The 16,183-nt window shown below is 39.8% G+C and overlaps 1 protein-coding gene across 1 annotated transcript in view; it reads right to left on the bottom strand.

Annotated features, from left to right (window-relative positions):
- Positions 1–16,183, bottom strand: part of CSMD1 (CUB and Sushi multiple domains 1) — a 3,308,788-nt gene that overhangs the window by 1,059,640 nt on the left and 2,232,965 nt on the right. Inside the window, exons 11-12 of the mRNA XM_069726899.1 lie at positions 4,267–4,370; positions 3,495–3,607 (exon numbers count right to left, since the gene is read on the bottom strand). Coding sequence (XP_069583000.1) covers positions 3,495–3,607; positions 4,267–4,370 — 217 coding nt within the window. The remainder of the gene's footprint in view (positions 1–3,494; positions 3,608–4,266; positions 4,371–16,183) is intronic.

Here is a 16,183-nt window from a genome sequence, read left to right as displayed (position 1 = left end):
ATGGCAACCTTTATGACATAATCGTCACCATTACAACCTATTATGACATCATCACCATGGCAACCTTTATGACATAACCGTTACTATGGCAACCATTGACGTAACTATCACCATTGCAACCATTATGACATCATCATCACCATGGCAACCATTATGACATAACCGTCACCATTGCAACCTATTATGACATCATCATCGCCATGGCAACCATTATGACGTATGACATAATCGTCACCATTACAACCTATTATGACATCATCATCACCATGGCAACCTTTATGACATAACCGTTACTATGGCAACCATTGACGTAACTATCACCATTGCAACCATTATGACATCATCATCACCATGGCAACCATTATGACATAACCGTCACCATTGCAACCTATTATGACATCATCATCGCCATGGCAACCATTATGACGTAACCGTCACCATTGCAACCTATTATGACATCACTAGATTGTGGCCCGATTCTAACGCATCGGGTATTTTAGAATATGCATGTCCCCGTAGTATATGGACAATGATGATTCCAGGATTCGCGGCAGTCTGTGCCCGTCGCTGATTGGTCGAGGCAACCTTTATGACATCATCGTCGCCATTTCAACCATTATGACATCTACATCGATACTGTGCCCGTCGCTGAATCAGAAACGTGGGATTTCTACATCCTTTATGACATCATCGTCGCCGCCAGGCCTCAACCAATCAGCGACGGGCACAGCGACGATGATCTCATAAAGGACGTAGACATCCCGCGTCTCTGATTGGTCGAGGTCGCCAGGCCTCGACCAATCAGCGATGGGCACAGCAACGATGATGTCATAAAGGACGTAGAAATCCCACGTTTCTGATTCAGCGATGGGCACAGTATCGTTGTGGATGTCATAATGGTTGCCATGGCGATGATGATGTCATAAAGGTTGCCTCGACCAATCAGCGACGGGCACAGTCTGCCGCGAATTCTGGAATCATCATCAATGGAACAATCAGCGATGGGCACAGCGACGATGATGTCATAAAGGACGTAGACACACCGCGTCTCTGATTGGTCGAGGCCACAAGGCCTCGACCAATCAGCAACGAGCACAGTATCGACGTAGATGTCATAATGGTTGCCATGGCGATGACGATGTCATAATGGTTGCCTCGACCAATCAGCGACGGGCACAGTCTGCCGCGAATTCTGGAATCATCATTGTCCATATACTACGGGGACATGCATATTCTAGAATACCCGATGCGTTAGAATCGGGCCACAATCTAGTTATGACATAGTCGTCAAGATGGCAACCATTATGACATCATCGCCATGGCAACAATTATAACATCATCATCGCCATGGCAACCATTATAGCATCATCACCATGGCAACCATTATGACATAATCATCACCATGGCAACCTTTAAGACATCATAATCGCCTTGGCAACCATTATGACATCGTCACCATGGCAACCAATATGACATCACCATCATCACCATTGCAATCTATTATGACATCATCATCCCCATGGCAACCTTTATGACATCATCACCACCATGGCAACCATTATGACATCATCATCACCATGGACACCACTATGACATCACAATTGCAATCATTATGACATTATCATCACCATGGCAACCATTATGACATCATCATCACCATCCAACCATTATGACATCATCATCGCCATGGCAACCATTATGACATCATCATCGCCATGGTAACAATTTTGATATAATCATCACCATGGCAACCATCTATATATATAATTGTCTAAGAGTTTTTCTGTCTGTCTATCTGTCTGTTTTTCTGTCTGTCTGTCTGGCCTCCAGGCCTCGACCAATCAGCGACGGGCACAGCGACGATGATGTCATAAAGGACGTAGACATACCGCGTCTCTGATTGGTCGAGGCCGCCAGGCCTCGACCAATCAGCGACGGGCACAGTATCGACGTAGATGTCATAATGGTTGCCATAGCGACGATGATGTCATAAAGGTTGCCTCGACCAATCAGCGACGGGCACAGTCTGCCGCAAATTCTGGAATCATCATTGGCCATATACTACGGGGACATGCATATTCTAGAATCAGCGACGGGCACAGCGACGATGATGTCATAAAGGACGTAGACATCCTGCATCTCTGATTGGTCGAGGCCGCTAGGCCTCGACCAATCAGCAAAGGGAACAGCGACGATGATGTCATAAAGGACGTAGAAATCCCACGTTTCTGATTCAGCGACCTGCACAGTATCGACGTAGATGTCATAATGGTTGCCATGGCGACGATGATGTCATAAAGGTTGCCTCGACCAATCAGCGACGGGCACAGTCTGCTGTGAATTCTGGAATCATCATTGTCCATATACTAGGTCACCAATCAGCGACGGGCACAGTATCGACGTAGAAATCCCGCATCTCTGATTGGTCGAGGCCGCCAGGCCTCGACCAATCAGCGCTGGGCACAGCGACGATGATGTCATAAAGGACGTAGACACTCCGCGTCTCTGATTGGTCGAGGCCGCTAGGCCTCGACCAATCAGTGACGGGCACAGCGATGATGATGTCATAAAGGACGTAGAAATCCCGCGTTTCTGATTCAGCGACGGGCACAGTATCGAAGTAGATGTCATAATGGTTGCCATGGCGATGATAATGTCATAAAGGTTGCCTCGACCAATCAGCGACGGGCACAGTCTGGAATCATCATTGTCCATATACTACGGGGACATGCATATACTAGAATACCCGATGCGTTAGAATCGGGCCACAATCTTCTGATGAGGAGCATTACTTCTGATGAGGAGGTTTAATATGTCTGAGACTGATATAGTGATATTTTGTATTAAATTTGGAGACATCTTTTGCTATATCAGTTTTGTTTTGTTGAGCAACAAGTACAAGCAAGTCAATGTGTTTGTTAAACATTAAAGTTCCTAGTTTTTTTTTTTTGCTTAGGATTCCATGATAGGTTTTTATGTACTATTTATGGTCTAATATACTATAGTATAATATATGCTATAGCTTTTTATTGGATAGATATTGATGTTGATGTTATATGTAGTCTAAAACAGAAAATACCCACTTATCTTTGTTTTCACTCTTTAATTACTTTTCTTGCTTTGTATTATATAACATATTATAAAATTGTGCATTTACAATATCTATTCGCTTGGAAAAACGTCATGTACTATGCAACCAATTGACTTGAATATTGAAAACTATATCTTGCTTGTCATATGTTGCCTGTATACTTTATACAGGTTGCATAATTTGCTACATGTGAGTAATTTTTACAATTCTAGTAACATATATTACAACATTTAAAAACTAAATTATATTTTTATGTAAAAAATTCAATAATAAATTTAACTTTCAAATTTTGCATAAACCTATATGGTAGTTGCATTAGCGTTTCGGGTTTAGAAGATTACATGCATAGTTATACATATTTATTCAATAGGGTTTTATGCATGCTAAAAGTAGAGTAACAAACCTTGATAAATTGCTTTAAATCCTGGCGAGCCAATACTGTCATCTGATTGTAAGTGAAGCCACATTTGGTTGCTCATGCTGACAATAAGATCTGGTACACTGGATCCTGTAAGACTGGACATTGCATAAACATATAGTTAAGTAAGATTGGCTCCAATAGAAAGTATAATTTTAATGAAAAAGTAATATTACATCAAAAGCTCTATGTTTCAGATTAATTATAAGTAATTATATTTGAGATATATTTTATTTTAGCTAGTCTCTTAAACATTTTTTTAAATTGAAATCACAATGGAGCTAATTACTATTGAAATTCTGCTAGAGCTAGAACTCTGCGGTACGTGCATTGTGTGGCATTTATTTAATGTATTAGACACATTTTGAAAATTGATCAACAAGGGCAAGGTATTGTGGAAAAGTGCTAATGGTTTAACATGCACTCTTTTGAGGTGAAATGTTTGTCCAAAAATGATTAAAAAAAATAGAACCTGAAGGATAAGCTAGGACCAAGGTTTCTCAATGTCTTACTAAACTTATTAACAAGTACAAAACTCTGAGGTACAAAGCTGTAGGGAATTGGTTATGGCTTAAAGTTCAATTTTCTGGCACTAAACAGGTCAAATAATATTTGGTGAAAACTTACAGTAGACTGTTTAAAGGTCCACCAAATTTTCAAACAACACAAGCCACTGTTATAAATATGGGACATAATCAGACTTTCATTTTGAGAGATTTTTAATAAATCTTAACTGATATTTTAAAGCAATACTTACACATATAATACCGATCGTGTGTCCCCAACTTTTCCACCGTCTCCTACAGTCAAAGTATCATAGCCTCTTTCTAGCTCAAATACTTCAAAAGAAATCTTGATGACCTGTTGAATGTGAACACAATGCCTCAGGTTAGAAGAGCCTTGTTGTATAGAAGATATCAGTGACAATTTTTAATACAAAACTGATTAAAACAACGTGCTGAAGACCACTAGCGGAAGGGTATTTAAAAAAAAAATTCTTTGACTTTGTCTTATAGTATGTCAGTTTTAACTTTAAGACATATCAAAGGAAACCATCTACAGTTAGGGCCAGAAATATTTGGACAGTGACACAATTTTCGCGAGTTGGGCTCTGCATGCCACCACATTGGATTTGAAATGAAACCTCTACAACAGAATTCAAGTGCAGATTGTAACGTTTAATTTGAAGGGTTGAACAAAAATATCTGATAGAAAATGTAGGAATTGTACACATTTCTTTACAAACACTCCACATTTTAGGAGGTCAAAAGTAATTGGACAAATAAACATAACCCAAACAAAATATTTTTATTTTCAATATTTTGTTGCAAATCCTTTGGAGGCAATCACTGCCTTAAGTCTGGAACCCATGGACATCACCAAACGCTGGGTTTCCTCCTTCTTAATGCTTTGCCAGGCCTTTACAGCCGCAGCCTTCAGGTCTTGCTTGTTTGTGGGTCTTTCCGTCTTAAGTCTGGATTTGAGCAAGTGAAATGCATGCTCAATTGGGTTTAGATCTGGAGATTGACTTGGCCATTGCAGAATGTTCCACTTTTTGGCACTCATGAACTCCTGGGTAGCTTTGGCTGTATGCTTGGGGTCATTGTCCATCTGTACTATGAAGCGCCGTCCAATCAACTTTGCAGCATTTGGCTGAATCTGGGCTGAAAGTATATCCCGGTACACTTTAGAATTCATCCGGCTACTCTTGTCTGCTCTTATGTCATCAATAAACACAAGTGACCCAGTGACATTGAAAGCTATGCATGCCCATGCCATCACGTTGCCTCCACCATGTTTTACAGAGGATGTGGTGTGCCTTGGATCATGTGCCGTTCCCTTTCTTCTCCAAACTTTTTTCTTCCCATCATTCTGGTACAGGTTGATCTTTGTCTCATCTGTCCATAGAATACTTTTCCAGAACTGAGCTGGCTTCTTGAGGTGTTTTTCTGCAAATTTAACTCTGGCCTGTCTATTTTTGGTATTGATGAATGGTTTGCATCTAGATGTGAACCCTTTGTATTTACTGTCATGGAGTCTTCTCTTTACTGTTGACTTAGAGACAGATACACCTACTTCACTGAGAGTGTTCTGGACTTCAGTTGATGTTGTGAACGGATTCTTCTTCACCAAATTAAGTATGCGGCGATCATCCACCACTGTTGTCATCCGTGGATGCCCAGGCCTTTTTGAGTTCCCAAGCTCACCAGTCAATTCCTTTTTTCTCAAAATGTACCCAACTGTTGATTTTGCTACTCCAAGCATGTCTGCTATCTCTCTGATGGATTTTTTCTTTTTTTTCAGCCTCAGGATGTTCTGCTTCACCTCAATTGAGAGTTCCTTTGACCGCATGTTGTCTGCTCACAGCAACAGCTTCCAAATGCAAAACCACACACCTGGAATCCACCCCTGACCTTTTAACTACTTCATTGATTACAGGTTAACGAGGGAGACGCCTTCAGAGTTAATTGCAGCCCTTAGAGTCCATTGTCCAATTACTTTTGGTCCCTTGAAAAAGAGGACACTATGCATTACAGAGCTATGATTCCTAAACCCTTTCTCCGATTTGGATGTGGAAACTATCATATTGCAGCTGGGAGTGTGCACTTTCAGCCCATATTATATATATAATTGTATTTCTGAACATGTTTTTGTAAACAGCTAAAATAACAAAACTTGTGTCACTGTCCAAATATTTCTGGCCCTAACTGTATATAGTATAAAATTGGGAATTTTTCCAAATACCATGCAACTTTGATCCTTAATTCAAGGAATTATTTCGAGTCTAGGATATATTTGAACAAGACACATTTTCTGTTGAAATAAAACATAGAAGCTTAAAAATTGGTCCATTCACCTGCAGATATAGAGGTAATTTGCAGGATAACAATGTTTTAGACATGTTTGACTGTCAAACTGTAAGAGTGACTACAGAAAGTTCATTCTCCTGGCAGCAATGGTTCAAGTTTTGGGGGTAGTTCCGGAGGTTGTAACACTCACCACTCACTACAGGGTAAGTGTGCTGAAATCACTCCCTCTACACCTTTACTGGGAGGCTGCTTTGCACACATGCTGTCAGAGTCAAATTCCAGTTAAGGAGGAAAGTGAGTAATTTCATTGAGCTCATGGTATAGTGTGCAATGACTGTTAACCACCCCTAACGCAGTTCTGATAACTGGAGCCAAAGAGCTGCAGCCAGAGTGCAACTCTTAGAAATAAAGTGTGTTTGTTGCACTGAAAAATTGGTGTATGAAAAATTATATATTATTGTAATAAAAAGTTACATTTTGTGCAATAGCCTGTCAGGGATGGCTTTCTGGTGCAATAAAAAATTGTGGCTTGGTATTTTCATTATTGAGCCTGAGTGCACAACATTTTTTCACAAAATACAAAGCAATCAAGGTCTTCTAGCATGAATAGTGGAGAACTTGGAGAAGCTTAAGTACAATTTCCATGGAACTGGACAATAGAACATTTGTCTCTTGGACACACAAAATAAGAACTGACTATAAAAAGGAGATAGAGGAGGAAGTGCATGGAAAGCAGGAAGTAAAGATGATAATGGTGCTGATTGCACACAATGCCCTTCTTGGCGGTGTAAACTGGTTACTAGAAAGATGAACATAAGGAGAGGAAGTAGAACAGCTTGAGCCTTGCTTGTCTTGCTGGTAAGTTTGCTTTCTCCACATGAGCAGGTGATGCAGTTTCTTGTGACAACATGATGCAGTTCTTTTTTGATTAGTGCAAGGATTTACCCGGCTTAGTTTCCAACAGCATAACTTGAACAATGCAATAGATTTGTGCTACAGCGATGTAGAAAAGAATTCCCACATATGATAAGCTTACAGATACAACTCGGTTCCACCAGGACCATACAGTTCAGGTGCTGTAGAGCCTCCTCTACCAATGGTATATGTGGCATTACCTGCTAAAGAGCTGAATGAAAAAAGCTTATTTGCTTTTTTTAAATGCATGGAACCTGTAACATTTATCGTCAATACCAGTAATCTCCTCGTCTGGGGACCTCAACTCCTCATCAGCACTATCTGTATCTCAGGTTTTCTCCAATACAAATTCATCATCATTATAATCATCATTTTTATTGGCATCCATGACATGATTGACAGGTTCTTCGGTGTGTGAAATTGCCAGCTCTCCTTGCCCAATGGCCTGATTCCCACCCGGAGGTTAGGCCTTGGCTCAGAGTGCTACTACCATGGACAGTGTCCCTACTTCCCCCAATACAGACCCTGTAATACAGATTGGCCTCAAAATTGTTTTGACCATCTCTTCCTGCATCAAAGGCTGCCTCTTTAGGTCTTCCAAAATATAAACTCGAAGATGTTTTTGGTATAGGGTCACTTCCATCTGTCTGTCCTTCTGTCATGGTTATTCATTCGCTGATTGGTCTCGCCAGCTGCCTGTCATGGCTGCCACGACCAATCAGCGACGGGCACAGTCCGGAAGAAAATGGCCGCTCCTTACTCCCCGCAGTCAGTGCCTGTCACCCGCATACTCCCCTCTGGTCACCGCTAACACAGGGTTAATGCTGGTGGTAACAGACCACGTTATGCCACGGGTAACGTACTCCGTTACCACCGCTATTAACCCTGTGTGTCCCCAACTTTTTACTATTGACGCTGCCTATGCGGCATCAATAGTAAAAAATGTAATGTCAAAAATAATTTAAAAAAAAACCTGCTATACTCACCCTCCATAGTCGCTCGCGCCGGTCGCCATCTTCTGTTGCACGTTCCGGTGGCAAAGATGGTATGGGAGAAGGACCTGCCATGACGTCATGGTCATGTGACTGCGACTTCAACACAGGCCCTGCGTGCCTGCGCAAGAAAGACCTACCATGACGTCACAGTCATGTGACCGCCACGTCATCACAGGTCCTGCGCTCATACCAACCCTGGGACCGGAAGCTGCCGTGGACTACAAGGGGCACTCGGAAAGGTGAGTATATGTTTATTTTTTATTTTTTAACCTTTTACAAACCTGGCTGGGCAATATACTACGTAGCTGGGCAATATACTACGTGGCTCTGTGCTGTATACTACTTCGCTGTGCAATATACTACGTGGCTCTGTGCTGTATACTATGTCACTGGGCAATATACTACGTCACTGGGCAATATACTATGTGGCTCTGTGCTGTACATTACATCACTGGGCAATATACTACGTGACTGGCCAATATACTACGTGGCTCTGTGCTGTAAATTACGTCGCTGTGCAATATACTACGTGGCTCTGTGCTGTATACTACGTCACTGGGCAATATACTATGTAGCTGGGCAATATACTACGTGACTGGCCAATATACTACGTGGCTCTGTGCTGTATACTACTTCGCTGTGCAATATACTACGTGGCTCTGTGCTGTATACTATGTCACTGGGCAATATACTACGTCACTGGGCAATATACTATGTGGCTCTGTGCTGTACATTACATCACTGGGCAATATACTACGTGACTGGCCAATATACTACGTGGCTCTGTGCTGTAAATTACGTCGCTGTGCAATATACTACGTGGCTCTGTGCTGTATACTACGTCACTGGGCAATATACTATGTAACTGGGCAATATACTACGTCACTGGGCAATATACTATGTCACTGGGCAATATACTATGTCACCGGGCAATATACTACGTGGCTGCACAATATACTATGTCACTAGGCAATATACTACGTAACTGGGCAATATACTACACGGCTGGGCAATATACTACGTCACTGGGCAATAGACTACGTGGTTGGGCAATATACTACATCAATGGGAAATATACTATGTAACTGGGCAATATACTACGTGGCTTCGCAATATACTATGTCACTAGGCAATATACTACGCAACTGGGCAATACACTACGTTGCTGCGCAATATACTACGTCACTAGGCAATATACTACGTAACTGGGCAATATACTACGTGGCTGGGCAATATACTACGTCACTGGGCAATATACTACGTGGTTGGGCAATATACTATGTCACTGGGCAATATACTACGTGTCTGGGCACTATACTACGTGGCTGGACAATATACTACGTGACTGGACAATATACTACGTGACTGTGCAATATACTACGTGCGGGGAAATATACTATGTGGCTGGGCAATATACTACGTGGACATGCATATTCTAGAATACCCAATGCGTTAGAATCGGGCCACCATCTAGTCTGTAATATTAGTAATTAGTATTTTTTTAATCACCCTACCACATCCATCACCTATGCCATGTTTGCGTTTAGCATACACTTTGGACAAAATGAGAACATTCAATTTGATCCTAAACCTTGCTAAAAAAATGTATCCAAATTTTGGGTTAATATTCTTTCACCCATGAAAAAAATTAAAGCTTAAACTAATAATGAGGTTGCTATGTATGTACTTTCATAGGACATGTTTTGCAGCAACAGCCAGCAGTAATGTTATGGCACTTTCGATCATTAAATGTAGCTAGCCAAAAGGTTGCCAAACCTTAATATCTTATTCTTTTTTAATTATTATTTATTTTTAAACATTGCATTAAACTAAGATTAAAAGTAAAGTAATTAAATGTAAAATACTAGGTTGTAAAGTTGCTATATTTAGGTTCATAACCATTAAGCAAATATATAGCAACAGCTACAATATGGCTATAGTGTGAATGGTGTCTAAAGTAGACAATTAAAACAGATATTTAAAAAATAAAGAGACATTTTAAGTCCACATATCTATTAGTAGGTTCAAGTGGCATATGTGCACATTTAACAATAGACTAATTGGCACAATGAAGAGGGCTAAAAAATAATTTCAAACAATCCACATACATTAGTAGCTGAACACTAGTATTTGAGTGTCAGGATTATCTTGTTTTTTTCTCTTTAAAAAAAATATATAGCCTGTGTCATAACAAAATTTGATGGGACTAGAAAATGTAGGTAGAATCTCTTGCCACAAGCAAGCTCATGCAACTGGAACTGGCCACTGTATTCAGATGGTATATGTGCATTGTAATCTTTTTGAATCAAAAGAATTACCGCATCCAATAAAACAAATTCAACCTAATTAATACAATTCATGTCTATATATAATCTTTAATTTATCATTGGTAATTATGTATCATTGTTAACTTATTGAACAAAGATTTGAATATGAGGTTTACAAATTAGAGACATGGTGATCTACTCAGTATGTCTGTGCACATGATTGAACTTAAAAATTTTAATAAATGTTCTACTAATTAGTGAAAGACTTCTTTTCTTTCAAACTTACTAATGCCAGCCGAGTTGTTACACTTGCTTGACTTTAATGTTTTCAGGGTATAAGCAAGCTGAGAGTTTCAATGATTATGTGATATCTGAAGCTCTGTGATGTTAGCATTACCAGTTCAAGTCCTTCTGGCGTTAAAGAATTATGTTGAAGTGATTTTTTTTGTTTCTGTTTTAAAGATAAATCTCATAAGACATAAAACAAATGTCCATTTTTAAATTTTAGTTAAAGAAATGAACTTTTATTTAAAATAATCTATTCTTGATATCTTCTTTCTTTTTTTTTTTACCTAAAAACCTAATAAACATATGTCAAAATCCTTAACTCATCTTCATCACTGCTAGCTTTCTGCTAGATTTTGTTCCCTCAAGGTAAAGCTGCAAAACTACTTTTTTATATTCACAAAAGGCTTCTTGCACATAGAAGAGTCATGTGTAAGAAATCTGTCTAGTAATAGGCAATACTGCAACCTCCTGCTCTGTGGCCTCCCCTCTAACACTATCGCACCCCTCCAATCTATTCTAAACTCTGCTGCCCGACTAATCCACCTGTCCCCCCGCTATTCCCCGGCCTCTCCCCTATGTCAATCCCTTCACTGGCTCCCCATTGCCCAGAGACTCCAGTACAAAACCCTAACCATGACGTACAAAGCCATCCACAACCTGTCTCCTCCATACATCTTTGACCTCGTCTCCCGGTACTTACCTACACGCAACCTCCGATCCTCACAAGATCTCCTTCTCTACTCCCCTCTTATCTCCTCTTCCACAATCATATACAAGATTTCTCGCGCGTATCACCCCTACTCTGGAACCCTCTACCACAACACATCAGACTCTCGCCTACCATCAAAACCTTCAAAAAGAGCCTGAAAACCCACATCTTCCAACAAGCCTACAACCTGCAGTAACCACCGATCGACCAAACCGCTGCATGACCAGCTCTATCCTCACCTATTGTATCCTCACCCATCCCATATAGATTGTGAGCCTTCGCGGGCAGGGTCCTCTCTCCTCCTGTACCAGTTATGACTTGTATTGTTTAAGATTATGGTACTTGTTTTTATTATGTATACCCTTCCGCACGTGTAATGCGCCATGGAATAAATGGTGCTATAACAATAAATAATAATAATAATAATATTCTATTTGTAGTCATGTTATAGATTTTGCAACAGAAGGGTCTGTTATACAACTGTGTGTGAGGTTTAAAACATATCAACTGATCCAGACATTAATATTTTGCCAGATCTTACACTCATCAGCTGAAAACTGTGCTATGATTATGCTTACAGTGTTATCTAACATATTCATTTTATAATAAAATTATTACTATTTAATTTTTATAATAGATTTGTTGGTGTTTGTTTACATTTAAATTGATATTAAATAGTTGAATCTTTGTACATTCTACTTAAATGTACTTGACTGAACCTTAGGTTTTACCCTCATAAACAATCGCCCACGTTTATTAAGCAGTTTACTCTAGGTTTTGCAAAAAACTGCACTGTTAAAACGTTGCAAATAATGATATGATATATTATTGTTAAAGCTTGAGACTTTTCTCCTTGCCTGCCCAACTGTTCCTCCAAAGTAGACATTGCTCAGTAGTTTCCGCTATATTTATTAGGTACAAAATATAAAGATAAAGCTAATTTTGTCACAAATTTATGACTACATATAGATTTAAAATATCGCATTTAGACAAACGAAAATCTGCCAGATGTGTTAGATAGGCATGACAACTTTCTAATAAAATGTCTAAACTGTCTAAATCTGACAGTTATTTACATAGAAAACTCAAAACACCCCTTGTGCCTTGTTTGCAATTTTTGTTTAGATAAGTTTTTTATCTTTGTGCCTTTATTCAAGCAGGTTATATACTGATTCAACCATGTTATCTATTGATTAGGTTAAACCTATAGCAGGATTACATCAATGGTTACAAAATAAAAAAAAAATATTTAGCCTTTGTATATTAGATCATCTCACAGCCTATGTAAGAGTTGGTCCACTGTTATATATACACTGTGCATGTGTAAACTTTCATGTATCCTAAAGCTATGTTTGCTCCCCTAATAGCATGCTGTTATGATGAGAGTATATACTGCTATAAGTTCTTTAACTAGTAATAATAATTTAATAATAATTTTTATTTATATAGCGCCAACTAGTTAACATAGACTCATATATGATTCTACATCCTTGCCCTTTTTGCGCGTTTAAACTATATTCTGGTTTCTGCTGGACTGTCCATGTGCACATCATAATTATAGATGCATATGAATATTATTTAACTTATAGTCACAATGGGTGAATGTAACTAAGCATTTATTTGCATTATAACATTTGTACTTATAGGATTTTCTGCATGGTCCTTCTCTGTGTCTGATGTATCCTATTTTTTATTGTTTTATTTCTGATATTTTATCATGTAATTAATAAAGATTTATATTTTAATTTTGGCGTTGCTACTCCAGTTTTGAATGCTGTAGGATTATAATTTATTTAATTTAGTTATTATTTTTCATTGAAAGAGTAAAATATGTTTCTTTATAAATGATGATGTAAAATTTATGGATATAATTATCATATTTGAGCACATACTGGACATATTGCTCCTAGAAGATCTTTTAGGAGACCATTTTCTAAATATTTAGGCATTAAAATAAATTTAGTTTCCATGAAGGATTGGCTTCCAATCTTCATCCCCCAAAGGATTTTGAAGCTGAGGCCTGTTCAGGCCAATCATGTTCTTCCATATCAAAATTAATCCAATTATTTTATAAAAATTGCTTTGTGCCCCTAGACACAGTCAGGATGGAAGCAAAAATGATCTTCTTCAAACTTTTCCCACAAAGTTGGATGAATACAATTGCTCAAAATAAAATATTTAGAAGGGAAGACATTTCACAAACTGACTTGGTACAATGGTGGCATCATACAATGGGAGCTTGCTGCCACCTCCTCTCTGTGGGTGCCCTCCAAAAGTGGGGTGCCATTGGTTGGGGTAGTTGGCCTTAGAAGCCCCAAAGTCACAGCTGCTCTAACTCCTGGAGAGCTAGCGGAGGGATCAATTCTGTAATTTGCACCATCTTATGTACTTGCTGGGCCTGTCCTCTATGTTATTATCTATTGGTGGTTCAAAAAGTATGGCCACACTGTGTTACCCTTACCCTGTGTTGTCTGAGTAGTATTCTGCCCATGGGAAAGAAGCGTGGACGCTAAGTGGGATGTGCTCTGGGTTATGTGGCCTTTCTAAAGCCAACCAGGCCAGCATACTAAAGCACTTACTGAGCCTCATGTCTCCACAAGGGTGAAATAATTTGCACAAATTTTAATACTGGAAAGCTTGTAATTGCTCAGGATAATACAAATAGGGAGAGAGAGAACACCAGAGAGAATACCGTGGACCATAAAAGCTTACACACTACAAGTGAAAAAGAAAACACCACTGACCATACGAGCATATAGTCTAGAGGAGAGAAAGAGAGGACCCTGTTGACCATATGAGCCTACACCCTCCAGGAGAGGGGTAGAGAGGATATTGCTAAGCATAAATGCTTACACCCTACAGAATAGACACAGAAAGGATTCCACTGTTCATAGCAGCATACACTCTACAGGACATCGAGGCTTACCGAGTAACTCTGGAGATAGAAAACAACTATGCCTTACAGAACCACTGATCTGTGATGGCCCATGTGATTACTCCCCCAGATAAGGTCATGAACGATAGCACCAGAGAGATCATGCACGATCCCACAACATGTGAAGAACCTGCACCTAAACACCGAATCTGATGTCAATATTAAATCGAAGGTATCACGCGGTGTGCATCCCTTGGGGACACGTAAGGTCATCTTGTCGCAGTTTAACACAGATATCCCCTGTATACACAGGCCCAGAGAAGCACGGGGAGTGATAGAATGTGGCCCACGCAGCCGCTGACGTGTCACAACATTCGCTCACCACCCTGACAGGCTAAGCGGTTCCTTTTGCTCACACCAGTAAAACAAAGCCTTATCAGCCCAGTAGGACTGCCCCAATTCCTCACCAGATATAAGCCCGGTCCATTAACAGGGTAATAAAGGGCCTGAAACCAGCTACGGTACCACGTGAAGTTAAAAAGAAGAATACGGATTTGTAGATTTGTGGATCAAGATAAAAGAGCAGCCCAGAGTTAAATTATATATTTATTCACCTAAAGGGCATGCTAGACAAAACACTATGTACACGATGGTTATACATATACAATGGTCAAATATGCAAAGCAGGAGGTAGTGCAAAACATATAAGCAGAAGAGACATGTCAGTTGATGTTTGACATGTGCTTGGCTACATAGGTGCTTGGGGTGCCAATTGGTTTCCAGGTGCTTCCAGCACATTACTTGACAAGGTCCCCCCTTTAGAAGTGAAGAGCAAGCATGACAAGCAGACAGCACTTCACCTTACAAAAGCCTTTAATCCCTTGGTTGGTTACATCCTTTTCCCCTAATCCCCCCTCCCTTGAGGTTTTGTTGCTAAAAAACCAAACCTATGAATATTCATAAGTTCCCAGCGGAAGGTCATAGGGTGGCAGTTCTGACACCATAGGAAGCCCCCATTATGCTTTGAGAACAAAACATGGCTCCGCTACCTGGCTACTAGCCATTCTGTGTTTCTCCCCACCATGGGATGCTAGAACAGATCGAGACCCTGGAGGGAAATAGGGTAATTACATATTTTCCTTAAATCTCCTTATGAAATATCTGACTGAGGAGAGTTTCAATGAAGCAGTTGCACAGGATGACCCCCTGTGGATGCTAGCTAGGCTAATGGGGGTGTGAGTTTTCACTGTGGAGCTGGTGTCCCATTACAGCTACACATGCTGAAGGAGGATTGTAATTTGCCACTAAATCCCCCACAGCATTATGGAGAAGCCTGCATAGCCACACCAAATTATATTACTCTCTGATGCTTCAGCACTGTGGGAAATGGTACCAGGCAAAAATTTTTGGGGGGCATGCCACAAATTTAATCTCAAGATTTGCGTGAATTTTAGGCAATTTAATGCAAATTTAATTCTCCACAGATGGATCCACACAAATTTAATCCCAAATGTAAAACAACTCTAATTGTGTTGGAAGTGAACCTGACATATTCTAAGAAATTGGATAAGAGGAACTTTATAATGCATCTAAGGAAATTAAGTATCAAAACACAGAAATAATATTTTAGATAAAGAAATTTTGTTTTCTTTCATAGTCAATTGCATTGCTAACTAACTCTATTACGTTAGAAATGAAAGCACAGCATTTTAGTTTTATAGTGTCTGGTCAGTTGCTTAAAGGGACACTGTCACCTGAATTTGGAGGGAACAATCATCAGCCATGGAGGCGGGGTTTTGGGTTTTTTGATTCACC

The sequence above is a fragment of the Ranitomeya imitator genome, chromosome 5 (genome assembly GCF_032444005.1).
Source record: "Ranitomeya imitator isolate aRanImi1 chromosome 5, aRanImi1.pri, whole genome shotgun sequence".
In the NCBI taxonomy this organism is placed as follows: domain Eukaryota; kingdom Metazoa; phylum Chordata; class Amphibia; order Anura; family Dendrobatidae; genus Ranitomeya; species Ranitomeya imitator.
The sequence above is the reverse complement of the archived record's forward strand: the minus strand, read 5'-3'. Positions and strand labels throughout refer to the sequence as shown.